The following is a 14106-nucleotide window of genomic DNA, read 5'->3' on the forward strand; positions in this document are numbered from 1 at the left end:
CATTCATGCACAGGGAGAACATGCAAATTAATGCATTTGTTACTTCAAGGCTGGTCTACTGCATAACTTCACTATCAGGAATCGCACAAAAGGTAGTTACACATCTTCAGCTGATCCATAATGCTGCAGCAAGAGTCTGGATAAAAAAATAAAAAAGAGAGACATCATATTTCTCCTATTATAGCTTCCTTTCATCAACTTCCTATTAAATCCAGAAAATAATTAAATATTCTTCTTCTCACTAAAAAGCCCTAAATAACCAAGCTCATATATTAGAAATCTAATGTTTGTTCCTAATGGAGGAATTCGCTCTCAGTCTGCAGGTTCCCCAGTGGCTACAAAACTTCTCTCCTATGGAACCAACTAAAGGCTTTAGTCTGTGATGCGGACACCATGTATACCCTTAAGACTAGGCTTAAAAATTTTCATTTTGATATAGCTTATAGTCAGAGTGTCTCAGGTTATCCTGAGCTGTCATAGTTTCACTGCTATACGCTTAGACTGCTGGAAGACATAGGGACCACTTTACATCTCTCCAATTCTGCAGAATTTGTTAGTTCAAAAACCAGCTTTATGTTCTTTCTGCTTTCTTTTCTCTGGCCTGGTGCTCTGTCAAACTATCATCCACGACTTCATTAGGGCATAAAGTTGGCCCTTTTCACTCTTAGAAATAGCTTAGTTTGGGTTTTAATGTGATTAACTGTATGTATTCCATGTTCCTTTTGTCTGTCTGCTTCTGTCTCCTTCAACCCCTAGTCATCCTTGGCAGAGAGCCGCCACACTGACCCTAGTTCTGCTAGAGGTTCATTCCAGTTAAAAGGGGAGTTGATATTTATCGTTACTTGACACTTTATAAATAGAATTTAAAAAATCAGGCTTCCCTTTATGAAATATACACACCACTGCTATCAAGCAAGATAAATATTTATCTCGCCTGTCAAAAAATTATATTAATATATTTTAAAATATTTTTATTCTATGATTTTATTTTTATTTGCTTTTTCAAGTCTTAATCAAGGTCATTTGATAGGTGGGGCGGCGACACTGCATCCTCTATTGACCAGCCACCACTGTTCGCAGTAATGATGGAAAAGCTGTATAGAGCTGCACATATTGTGAGCGAATTTAACACAAGGTGGTCACAAGGCTTTTCAAGAAATACACCAAAATTGAGGATAAGACCTTTTTCCTTTTTCATGCTTCCTGACAGCACTATAAACATTGCCCCCACATTATCTTAAGTTACTCTTAGTGCTCAGATACAGTAGTTTCAGAGATGAGCCAGAGGATGCGGAAGGTAGAAGATTAATCTCTCCTCCCATCGGAGGTCTGGAAAACCTCCCACAGGGTAGCTTCACAGTGACGAAACCCTACAACAATTTGGTGATTAGCATCTTGTTAAATTATACAGCTTTTTCCACTGACCTGACCAAATTGCATTCCTCAGAGCTAGTTAACAAAAGGTCTAATGAGAGAAGCATGGTGTGTAAAAATGAGTTTACAACCAACAGAAAGTCATTGCAAAGGCTAATTAAGCCTGATGGTATCACATAACCACACAGAGACACGCATGAAAGGTAAGATTTAAAAACATCCAGTTTAAATGGGTTAAGTGGTTATATTGCAATAATCACTGCAAAAAAATAAATAATCTCTAACAAAAAAAAGGGTTGTATTTGCTTTTAAGTCATTTAGTAAAAGCAGCTAATGTTTGTTAGAGTTTAATACTAGAATTAACATAATGTCATGTAACTGTATAGGAACCAGTTTTAAACATACAAAGCTATGGTTTTGGCACATAGTATAGTATCACAAACTGAGGTCTATACTACTTTTCTTATAGGTATTGCTGCACCAAGCTTCTGTTTGAAATACCCTGAAGAGATGTTTCTTCTCAGTGGGATAGTGAAGGTGTCCAGGGAATTGGCAAGCTGATCTCTCTATACAACCTAAAGAAGCGTGTTTTAGTATTAAAGATATCTGTCTGAGATGACACCTTATAATATTTTATCATATTTTAACAGTTGGATTCTTCTCTACAGCTCTTGCTGGCTTATTTAAACATTGAATGCTTTGTTGTAGTTTTGTATTTGTTAATTGTTATGTAGGTTTTTTTCTTTTATTTATTTATTTTTTTAAAGTAAGCCTTCAACATGCTTAAATTTATCATAAAGGTATGATCAAATGGAAGGCACATTCGCAGGTGGAGCGAAGGATTTCTGTTATCTCTATGGAGAAGCCAACTTGGGTGTGAAGCCAAACGGAGGGAGGCAAAGGTGGTGAAAAATCATAACTTTTGTTTACATTCACGTAGGGAAATCCCATCAGGGACAAAATGAGGCTGTTAGCTACAGCGGAGCAGGTAGCAGAGATTACAAAATAATGTTGACAAGGGATTAAGCGGGGAATGCCCTTAAGAGCGTTTGAGGTGGCTTTTAATAAAGCCATTTTAAATTATCACTGTAAGGACTGTTCCAGCGCAGACGACGGCCAGCCACCTCCTTCTCTCCCCTGTGTGGCGTGGTTCCCCAGTAGGCTCCTCCGATCTCTAGCTATGGTAAGTAAAAGAAGCGGGCAAGGCTGGCTGCCTCGTCCCAAAGCTCGTGCCCTGTCTGCTGGTGTTCTCACACTCTTTTTCTCTCATCTTTACTTTTTTTTTTAGATTTTGTGACACTGGTGGCCTTTATTGGAAGTCATGGGACAGGAAATTAGCAGAGAGAAAAAGGGAGGAGATAGCAATGAAATGAGCCTGCAGATAGCTGTGTTTAGGACTAATAGCTTCTGTATATTGGCCTCTTTTCAACCTCTAAGCCCCCATCATGACCAATTACAATTTATTTTTCTTTTATTTATTTAAAAAAAAAAACCTTTATAGAACAAAAACAATCCATAATGGTCTATTTTTTATTTTAAAATCATGGCATTTACAGTGTACAGGAGAGTTTACAACTTTACGGATATGAAATATCTTCTCTTATTTCAGTCATTGTACTAATATGTTTATCAGTGTCTGCATTTGTATTCTGAACTGAACACAACACACATTTTCACAAAACACAAAAAAAATTCTCTAAAAATGTTTAAAAGTTGTTGACTGTAAGCCTCAAAGGAACAAGCAGAACCCTGGTGCCCCTTGTTAAACCGCTGTGTGATTTCTCAACTCTTCTGAAGAACATGTCCATTAAAAGTTCACCCAAAGTACTTGTTTTCCTTTGTTGTGGAACACACAGTTTTATGATAGACAATCATTGGGCTATTATTAACTATATTATGTCCAAAACTTTTACTAAATGATGTTCTCACTGAAACATGAACCTTGGACCTAAGCATCAAAGCAGGAATCTGCATACTGAACACCCTGGAATGGGTCGATGCAAGTTGTTAATACACATCTGCACACTTTAAGAGTTTGCGAGCTGATATCATATCTCTAAATGTGTTTAGGTGTGAAAGTTTGTAAGGTGAGATCATGGCCTTGTACCCTGACAACATGAGAAACCTACTCTCAGCTACAGATGGAGCTACTACAGTTTTACAAGCTATGTTTGTTTGAAGTCTAATGCCTGTTTGTAGCTTCATCTAAAGGTGACAATGAAACAACTGGAAAGCAGTTTGCGAGCTTCCCCTCCGGTCATTTTCCATTCTTCGCCTGGTGAATATGGAGTACACTGACCAGAGCTTTTCAAAGCTCCTCTGAATACTTTAACAACCAGTCTTTAGATACACCTATAAACCAGAGATTTTCTGTTTATGTCATAGCAAAGAGATGAAGCTATAGGATGAAGAACATCCTGGCAAAGGCAAATGGAAGACTGTCTTCAAAAGAGCATAGCTCCTGACCATTAGAGACATTCATTTACTTGCTCTGACCCTTTAAGAGAATGAGGTCGAGGGGAACACAATGATTTCTCACCATCTTATTGGTATGACTTAGAAACTGTCATGAAGGAAACTAACTCTAACAGTTGTAAGTATGATGTCAGCCCTAAACTTAACCCACAACTTAATTCACACCATGTCTCCAGACCGAGGAACTATAATAGGAAATTTAACATAGTGCTCTGCCCTCATAAAGCCAACAGGTCAAATAAAGCCTAGTTAAGATATAGAGGATGATCTTTTATTTCCAGGTTTATCATCTAAATAAGTGGTCCTCCTTATTGTCAGTCGGGTGAAATGTTTATTTAAGGCATTACTATATGCTCATCCCGTTAGCTATCATTTTCTGTGGTGAGCTATGGTTTCAGACTGTCATTGAAGCTCACCTTTCTCACCTTTCTCACTGGCCACGGGTCGTAAGAGAAAAAGTCTCTACAAAGTGTTTTGGAAGAAAAGAAAGGCTTTAGAAGAGGCAGATATATCATGGGACGTTTGCGTGGAGAGCTGTCCATGCAAAGCATTATGGGATTTGCTGTCACAGCGGCCCGCTGTTGCCATAGGCTGCCGCTACCTTACAGCGGCGACTAATAACAAAGTTGGTGCAGACACAGTGCAGTGGACCAACGGGGAGGTGATTATCTGTCCAAACAATAAGTTGACTGAGTTCACTCGGTAAAAAGTAAATGCTGCTCAAAATATTTCAAAATCCATCATATATCTCGCAATTTTGTTTACAGGAATCAAGGTGATTGGAGCCAATTCAACCTGGAAAGGCTCACACAGGGAAAAGCTGCAATTACAAAAATATTCAATCATTCATAGAGGTAACTTATTTAAGGATAAGCAGCTCATTTCAAGGACTCGTTGACTCTCTGCAATCCTCGCACTGAGCATGCAAGTAGCGACAGTGGAGAGGAAAACTCCTGCTAAACAAGAAGAAAAATCCAGCAGAGCCAGGCTCAGTGCGAACAGCCATCTGCTTAGGTTGACTGGGGTTCATGGAGCAGAACCACACATAAATAAAATTATTTCTTTGGCACTCAAGTCCCGGCAGAAGACTTTGATACTGTGAATCAAAATTCCCTTGAATGAGTAACCTAGAAATGGATTTTTCTGGGGCCGAACACTGGTGGTGGAATAGGCCAGAGGGTGAGTGAGACTGAGAACAGTCTGAGAGTGAAGGAGAACATGGGGTGGAGGTGGGTGAAAGTTTGCTTGTGTGCAGGAGAGAGAGGCTAGGCAAGGAGCTATATAAAGAGGATCTTTAGATGATGATTGACTTCTGAGAAGGTGTGGCCCCCGAGTTGATTGGCCGGAGCTGAACAAGTGACATCACAGGTGGTTCAGGTGTAGCTAATAAGAGTTTTCCAGATTTAATTTACCCTTAGGCTTCTCACATGGCCCAGGGAATAAAGGCCACTGGGCTCTAAAACCTGTTGGCCAGTATCCAAACAATTTGCTATTTTTTTGTGTTGCATTAACAGTGTCTATGGAATGTGATGAGATTGTTTGTATACTGTATTATTTTCTTGATTGATGGTATGCTGACTAGAGAAAGCTGCAAACTAACTTATCCTTTTTTGAGAGGGGATAAGTAAAGTTTTTCCAAACTGAACTTGATGTTTTCAAAGGCTGGTCTTGGTTTTTAATGTCACAAAGCAAGACTGCTGAAGTTCTATGCTCAACTCTCTATTTGAGGTCCTTCCTATTTTTGGGGGTTGTGGTGAAACTTTACCAAACTATTGGTACATTTGTAATATCTTTTAACCCAACATGAAGCATCCCTTGCCATTTATGTAAAAGCTGTTACTCAGCTGTTGTGTGCAGTGTCTTCTAAGGTGGCGATTAGAAAGGAAGAACCCTGATGTTTTTCAGTGCTAGTTTGATAAAGAAACTAGGGTTACTAAAGTTGATAGGGTATCTAAAGGGCAGACAGCGGTAAAGAGCAGCAGCAACAAAAGGGGACAAGATGAAGAAGGGAGGAGAGGGAAGGTCAGGAAGGATGAAAAAAGGCAAAAGGGCTAGGAAAATTAAAGAGATGGTGGAGTAAAAACAGGCCACCCAAACTGCAAACACAACCTGCGGTCAGAGGTTCACGTGTAGTTCAGGGTGACCCTAACAGCACCCCCGAGAACTTGAAAGACTGACCATGAAAAAGACAACGAGGGGGGAAAAAAGAGTGAGGTTATGGGCTGGAGGGAGGAGAGAGGTGGGACAACAGAGTAATAATTAAGGTCTGCGGGAGCTCAGGAAAGGAATCCCTACAGACGAGGTTTCAGCCGACGCTGCAGGTTTGTACAGAGGCCAATTAACACATTCCTCTAAGTAACCAGCAACACCTAACCTATGTAAAAAGCTCACTTTCACATCACTCCTTATCTCACTGATTATACATTTCTACTGATTTATGCTAACCACGAGTGACTGGTAACCTGACTAAAGAGAGTTTTGTCCTTTTACAGCTTAACAGAGGCACCCCAAAAAACCACTGCCCTGAACAGGATTAAACACTGAGAATAAACTGAAAGGATGAAAGATTTCAAACTGTGCAGAACCTCAACATGTTAACATCTTGAAATTCAATTTGGGCAAAGTCAGACCAAAATTACCTCTTACTTTACCAGAAAAAACCCATCAATGGTCACCTTGAAGAAATGTATCTTCTTTATTTAACTTAGCCTTACTAAATTCAGAAACTGTTGAAATACATTTAAGTTATCATACAGAAATTATAATTAAAGAAATTGAAAAAAATGCAAAGAAATCAGTGTTAATTTAAAATTGTATATTTAATTGCTTATTGAACAGCTAATTCCTGGATTTGTTGTATTCTTTTTGGTAAATTTTTGTCAAGGCTCTGAACAGAGGCCCTAGTATTCAAGGCAAGACAGACAATGGGATAATTCAAAAGTGTTTATTAAGAAGCGAAACTGTGGTAGCAGCAGCCAGGGCATCTTATCAGGAACCTCTGCAGGAGAGAAACACAGGTTAGTGACCACATGGGAGTCACGCGCTTTCCTCAGTGCCTCTGTATCACTGAGTTCTGTGTTTTTGGTGATTTACGAACCTCCCCATTCATCCAGGGTCGTTGGTTGGCCCTGTTTTTTGGTCATATTGAACAAGAACCTCGATCTCCAAACTGGTAAAGTCTTTCTTCTTCGTCTGTAATGCCATACCTGTGAATGAACACCGTCTGACAAGTGCTTGAAGTCATAACCTTATATGGATTTATCAGGGCGGCAATTATGCAGATTTGCAGTTTTCCAGGAAGCGCGTTCATTTACACACAGGTGGACTAAATCGTGTTTACAAGGATTAGTTACTCAGTTATCAGAAGTTTAGAAAATTTTTTGAATCCTATGTGGCAAAGGAATAGGAGCCCATGGTAGGAGAAAAAGTTGTACAAAATTATAAAAACAAGTTGTTGCATGAGGTCCATTCTTCTCTTGGAAATTAGAAAAGTGTATTCCATGTTTTTCAATCTCTGCTGAAAGTGTAACCTTTTCCCCTTCATGGTTGTACTAATTGTTTGAAAGGCTCTATAGAGATGGATTGAATTGAAATGCTCAAACTCCTGAATTCTCCTGAACACAAGAAAAGACGAAAAGATACAAGGTACGCAACTGATTGATCAGAAGTGCAGTTTTATTGATGATACTAACGGTGCAACTCTCTGCAGGTATCAGTTAAAATACAGAATACATTCAGCCTGTTTTCCATAAATCATTTTATATTTTATAGTAACAACAGCAAATAGATTTGTCTCAGTGTTGCTCATGCAAAAGCACAGTGATCAGTTCACACAGGTAAACACATCTAACTTACAATAAAAATACAGTCTTATGGGCACTTTTTTCTTGCTGAGGCATTGGTTAGTGTCACTGCAGAAGGAGAAGGCACGCTGCATTCACTTAAAGCAATAAATTCTGAAAAAAAGAGCTCTGAGTTTAAGCTTAAGGGCATCTGGATACTTTTGCCTGAGGTCATACGCAGAATTTTCTAAAGCAGGAAGTCCATGGCTCTGTATGCAACAACTGTAAGACACACAATACTAAATGAAAGTATCCTGTATATTATCTGGACCATTAAAATGTTTTTGAAGGGTTTTTTTTTTTTTTTTGCAGGATTTTATGATCAACACATTTTCTAACACATCAATGCTTTCAGTTTATGTTGAGACAAAAATATATTTTTTTAATAGATGAATTCATTTATAAGGGAAAAAAAGGCTTTCCAAAGCAAGCTGTGCATGATATCAAAAAGTAACCCCACCCTGAACACAGTAGTTAGTTGCAGCTCCTTTAGGGGCACCAACTGACATCAAACAATTCCTATAATTTGTAAAGAGGTTTCTACATCAATGTGGAGGTACTTCTGTCTGCGTCTCTTCCAGAACCGTTTTAATACTAAGACTTTTTAATGTCATGCTAAATTAATTCAGCCAAATGTAAATATGAACTTTGACTTGGGCACACCAAAGCCTGAATCGTTGAAAGGTGGACTTGTTTTTTTCGGATAATTTTACTGCTGGAGAACCTTAGTTACTAGCTGATGGATAGACATTCATCTTCAGACTCTACTGGTCATTTTACATCCTTTATTCCTACACCACCATGCTTCATTGTTGATTTATTTATTTATTTTTTAATAATGCCGTGTTAAGGAGGCCATTTCTGTGAAGACTCTTTCTTATTATGAAATCAAAAACTTTGACATTAAATGAGCCAAGCGAGGCCTGCTGAGCTTGCTAGTACTGGGTTGTTTTGTGACCTCCATTTGACCAATTTTGTTGGAAAGGTCCTTTAATCTTCCCTATATTCTTTGAATATTGAAAATTGGTTTACATTATGGTATTTTTTAAGGGTCCAAAAGCTTATAAAACTTATTCTAAACCTTTATTAACGAAATATTCAAAAGCTTTAGATTTACTCTGGAAGTAAGTTTGATGCAACAAAATAGATTTTACCTTATTTTTATAGTGAGGGACCATATGTTAAGGCTGTTAAACCTCTTATTTATCATCTGTTCCTCCAAGATGTCTAAATGATAGTCAGTATCCATTTTATAACAAAACTAAAAACAAGACATCGTATGATAAACTAGTTTAAAAAAAAGGCTTAGATGGGTTTTGTTACTTTAGCTTTTTTCCCCCTTTATAATAATTTCAACGGTATATGCTGCAATTAATTATATGCTCTCTAACTAAAAAAATAAATAAATAAAATTTCAGATTATTTTCCTTTTGTTTCTCGTGTTCTGGTTATGAAAGGATCAGCAGCTGCTGTAGGATTTAAAAACCTGGCAAACAGACAGCGTTATGAGTTCTTATCAGGTCAGTTCATCCATCCTAGAGCTGCTCTGAACTAACAAAACCCAAGCTCTGAGATCAACAGTAACAAATCCTCAACTTAACCTGCTGAACCGTTAGAGCTGTGAGGCTCGAAGAGGAAGAGAGGCAGCAGTGAAGCAACAGGGAACAGAATGGGAATGAGAAGAAAGATGTTTACTTGTTACTTTGTTGAATGTTGTGTTACCATAGTTAAAGTCTGATTCCGAAAACTAAACATTTTCTTTATTGTTTGAGTAGTTACTGATTAATAACTACTGTAATAACTGATAATTTCCAATTGCTTTAAGAAAATGAAATGTGGCCCGGGTTCAGAGATACTGTCAGTGGTTTAATATTTCCAAATAGGAAGAGGGGCCTCAAGTTAAGTTTTGATAAAGTTCCCATTCAGCCTACCTCAAGTTCCCTGTTGTTCTTAAGTTTTCATTACTGTGAAAATCAAGCTAAAAAGGTTTAAACACAACAACTGCGTCCTTTTATTTTCTTAAAGCCTTTCCTTAAAGGTCAGCTTGAGTGCTGAAAAAAACAGGCTGCATAAAAATCTTGGACAGAAAATCTAAACTTAATTCCATTTGACAAATCTTTTTTAAACTTTAATCTTTATAAAGATAAACAAACATTTTCAGGTATAATTTTAACTTTCAGATAGAGATCAGCTCTAACAGCGTGGCCACTGGATAGCGCAATATCTAAGCAAATGCTAACACCATTAGGGATTTGCTACAGAGAAGATCAGAATGGTTACATTTTGAAAACGGAAAAAAGAAAATCTTATTATTGAAATGAAAATTTAATTCCAATCAATCTAAAATGTTTCATCGGGTTCCTCTGTTTGATTTAGACTAATTGTGTTTCAATGCGCTGCATTATTAAAATGAACTATTAAAGTAGAATTTGATCAAATAATTATCAAATATTCCATAAAAATGCAAATTAAGGATGGAGTGAGGAGAATAAAAGTGCAACTTTAGGAAAGACTAAAGAGACAGCAGCTAAGTGGACACTTAGGCAGGTTAGACAACACCTAATAGCATCATGTGATCACATCGACTCAGAGCAAAATACATCCAATCAAATAATCAATTACATTTCTACACTCTGCAAAACAATTTTCGAGTAAAATGCTAAACAAATATGGAGTTTTTTAATCAAATCTAACCTTGGCAGCATAAAGCATAAAGGGATAAAAAAAATAGTGTCTGTATGTTTCTTTGCTCTTTTGATTACTGTATGTTGATGCTCAGAATCAGGGTTTTAAAGTAAAACTTGACTGACTTCAGGTTCTTCAATCAGAGCTACAGCAAGATGAGAAGGCCTCAGAAGACAAAAGCATGAATATCACTTTTGAATAAATTTCCTGATTTTTATGTCCTTTTGACGTCTTTTCTTTCCTCAAGTTTCTTCCACATCACTGATCTTTAGCCTTGGCAGGTCCAAATGGTCCAACCATCTTCATGGCAGCGTAGTTCTGAGGTGTAAAACAAACACAGAGATGCCAAGATGTTAAAGATAGTAAGATTACTATTATTAACATTTATGTCAGTTTGGCTGACATATATATTTACCATGTTCTCTTACAAAAAACATGTGTTTTCTGACACAATTTTGGATTAGAGCTCCGAACAATGATCCAACTGAAACTCACCGGGAAGGAGTACAAGAAGACACCCAGGAAGAGGAAGATGAGGAAGAGGATAATGAAAAGGATAATGAACCACTTGAATCGCCTCCACACAATAAATTTGAGGGTCTTATAGGGCGAGGAGAACCAGAGGAAGGACGTCTCTGGACGCCTTTTGGACAGAAAAAGGGGCATAAGGATGAAAAGGGGAGATTTTAATGTTATGTTTTAATGTTGATCTCTGCAGGTGTGTAACTCACTGGGGCTCCTCTAGATGGGGGTTCATGTTGGGCTCATCTCTGCCAAGCCCAGCTGGTCTCTCCTCATGTTCCTGCTCTGTCACTATCTCCAGGGACATCTCCACTTTCCCCTGAAACACAGACATTCATCCTCAGACTCCTAAATTTTTGTACCTGCTTCTGCAGCCATTTCCCCAAACCAAAAAAATCAGGACTGCATTTGTATAAAATGTGTCTGTGGGTGTTCTCACAGCAATTATCTTCTCCCCGTTTTTCTCACAGGTGCAGGGCCACCATCCTTTAACGGTCTTCTGTTCAAATAGAGAGACCAGTTTTTCCATGGGCTGGTCCAGCGTCTGCAGGGTGCATTTCTCTGGAGACTTGGCAGGACGCAACATGTGGTTCAGGTCCATCACTATGTGGCCTAAACACACATTTATGGCATTTTAAAGACCATAGTTAAGACCAAACACTTCTCAATGAGCCACTATCCCAAATGTAAAACCAAAGTGAACTTGTCCTGACCTCTAAGGCTTACCAACATTTATAATTCCTAACCTCACTGTTTGCACTAACTGCAAAAAACAAGGTGGACTCAAAAGATGGAAGGACAATCCAAAGAGTAACATAGGTTATCACTTTCTGCTATTCCACAGCAAATGCAAAATGCATTATTTGGACAAGCTCTTTTTTTTCCATGGATTAATGTGGATGTTAAAATCAAACAATAATTTTCCTTTTGTGTTCTGTATGTACCTGAAAGAAGATTGAAAATGTTACAGTTCACATATGTACAGAGTAAGTATTCGCTCCCAGTGTTTCATAAATGTTTTTGTGTTTTACTTTCTGAAATATCCTTTTTTTAGAGAGCTACATAGAGCTTAACCTCTTTTGAGGTCAATTTTTAAAAAGTGGAGTACCCATCCACCCATCTTCTTCTGCTTATCCAGGATCCGGTTGTGGGGGTAGCAGCTTCGGTAGGCAGGCCAAGACATGCCTCGCCCCAGCCACTTGTGCGAGCTCCCCCGAGTGGAATCCCTAGGCATTCCCAGGCCAACCGAGAAACAGTCCCTCCAGTGTGTCCTGGGTCTCCCTCTGGGTTGGACATGCCCAGAACACATACGTACCTGGGATCTCGTTCTTTCGGTCATGACCCAGAGCTCATGACCATAGGTGAGGGTATGAACGTAGATGGACCAGAAAATTGATAGCTTTGCCTCTTGGCTCAGCTCTCTCTTTACCACAACGGACCGGTACAGCACTCACTTCACAGCAGACGCCGCAACAATCCGCCTATCAATCTCAAGCTCCATTTTCCCCTCATTTGTGAACAAGACCTCAAGATACATAAACTCCTCCACTAGGGGCAGTACATCCTCTCCAACCTGGAGAAGGCACTTTACCCTTATCCGGCTCAAGTCTGTGAGACCAAATTCTAAGGCCACCAAAACAGATTCCCTCATCAACTTGGCTGCACCTAGAAATTCGGTCCATAAAAGTTATGAACAGAATCAGTGACAGATGGGCAACCTTGGTGGAGTGAAGTGTGGAGTACCTCTCATCAATAATGCACAAGCAATCTTCAGGTCTTTCTTGACAACATCAGCTAAAGTGAGGCTGAATGGAACAGAATCTAGTCAAATACAGCAAAATGTAGATGTTAGGAGGCCAAGGCACATGTCAACTGAGAATGCAAGGGGATGGCCAGATCAGAGTTTTCAAGGAGGGAATTTGTGAAACCAAGAATAAGCTTTTAATGCATTATTCCTTAGTCAATATTGTGATTAATTAGTCTGTGAGTGGTTTTTACAGATGATCCTGTAATGAAAGCTGGTTATTAAAGTTTTAATTATGTTGACATTAAGTATGGAGGTCTGCAGAAAGACCAGACATCCACTGAAAGTGTTTTTCCAGAGTTAGCTCAAGTTCAGAAGCGTGTCTGCAGGAAAGCTGCTTGCGTCTGACCCTCACACCGTTCAGGAAGATTAACCGTCAGCGGTCCGAGCCGACGAGCTGCAGACAGGCAGGCATGGAAAAAATGCTTTGAGGTGGCCACACACCCCAGCCGGGATGAGGAGAGTAAAGCCGAGCGAGACGGTGACAGACAGGAACGGCTCTGAATCTGGAATCCTCATCCTATCACGCCGCAAAGGGACGACCCGTAGCTCCGACCGCCGTCCTCCCCTTTTTCCCGGGCAGGGAAACAAACTGAGGCAAGTCGGAGGGAGCCAGAGGGGTTGTGAGTTATTTCAAGAGACAGGGTTGAGGCAGAGTCAGGGGTGAAGGAAAGGCAAAATTTTGACAGCTTGAGTTCAGTGGAGAAAAAATAAAATCAGCCTCTCCCTCCCAGCCAAAAGTGCCGACACAGTGGAAATGAAAGAGTGTTAATTCTAAAGATAAATGTTATCACAGTAGTTGTCCGTACATCGCACATATGGTTTCTCGGCTAGGTTTACACCCTAATTCCTTTGCCAGAAAAGAGGAAAATCTGTCTGAATGTCAAACTTAAATTGACTTAAGTATTTGTCTACCCCCAGAAGGCACTAATATGCGATTCTAACTCAATTACAGGGGAAATAATATGAATGCAGAGACTTTCTTTTAGCAGAAAAAGAATTTCAGGAATGTAAGAAAAAAACAAAACAAAAAACCAAGAACCTTATTAAATTAAAGTAGGCTCTTGAAATGCTACAATACCAAACATAAGCTGCGCATTTAATCCAAAAATATACAGCAGCATCCATGATTTCCTCCATCTTATCAAAGGTTTTAAATCCTCTTTACTTATTGCAGCATAATCTTAAAGAAAAAAACATAGGAAAATTACAAAATTAATTTTAAGTAGATGTATTCAGACTAGAACATTACATTTTTGTAAAATAACAGGTGAGGACCCTTTACAATTCCCATCATATAAATGCAACTGAACCATTGAGGTAAAATATGATGTGATACTTCAGTACTCTTCTTCTTCAGCATGTTGGTCACAAAGACGAAACACAGATTTGGGCATAAAAGAC

The 14106-nt window shown here is 38.9% G+C and overlaps 1 protein-coding gene across 7 annotated transcripts in view; it reads right to left on the bottom strand.

Annotated features, from left to right (window-relative positions):
* Positions 1–7503: 7503 nt before the first annotated feature.
* dysf (dysferlin) overlaps positions 7504–14106 on the bottom strand; it is a 100880-nt gene continuing 94277 nt past the window's right edge. For all 7 annotated transcript variants that reach the window (XM_015390436.1, XM_015390441.1, XM_015390438.1 and 4 more), the window contains 4 exons: positions 11338–11510; positions 11108–11217; positions 10872–11019; positions 7504–10694 (listed from right to left, as the gene is read on the bottom strand). In XM_015390436.1, coding sequence (XP_015245922.1) covers positions 10635–10694; positions 10872–11019; positions 11108–11217; positions 11338–11510 — 491 coding nt within the window. In that variant the 3' untranslated portion in view covers positions 7504–10634. The remainder of the gene's footprint in view (positions 10695–10871; positions 11020–11107; positions 11218–11337; positions 11511–14106) is intronic.

Source organism: Cyprinodon variegatus, unplaced genomic scaffold, assembly GCF_000732505.1.
Source record: "Cyprinodon variegatus isolate N-32 unplaced genomic scaffold, C_variegatus-1.0 Scaffold499, whole genome shotgun sequence".
NCBI lineage: Eukaryota > Metazoa > Chordata > Actinopteri > Cyprinodontiformes > Cyprinodontidae > Cyprinodon > Cyprinodon variegatus.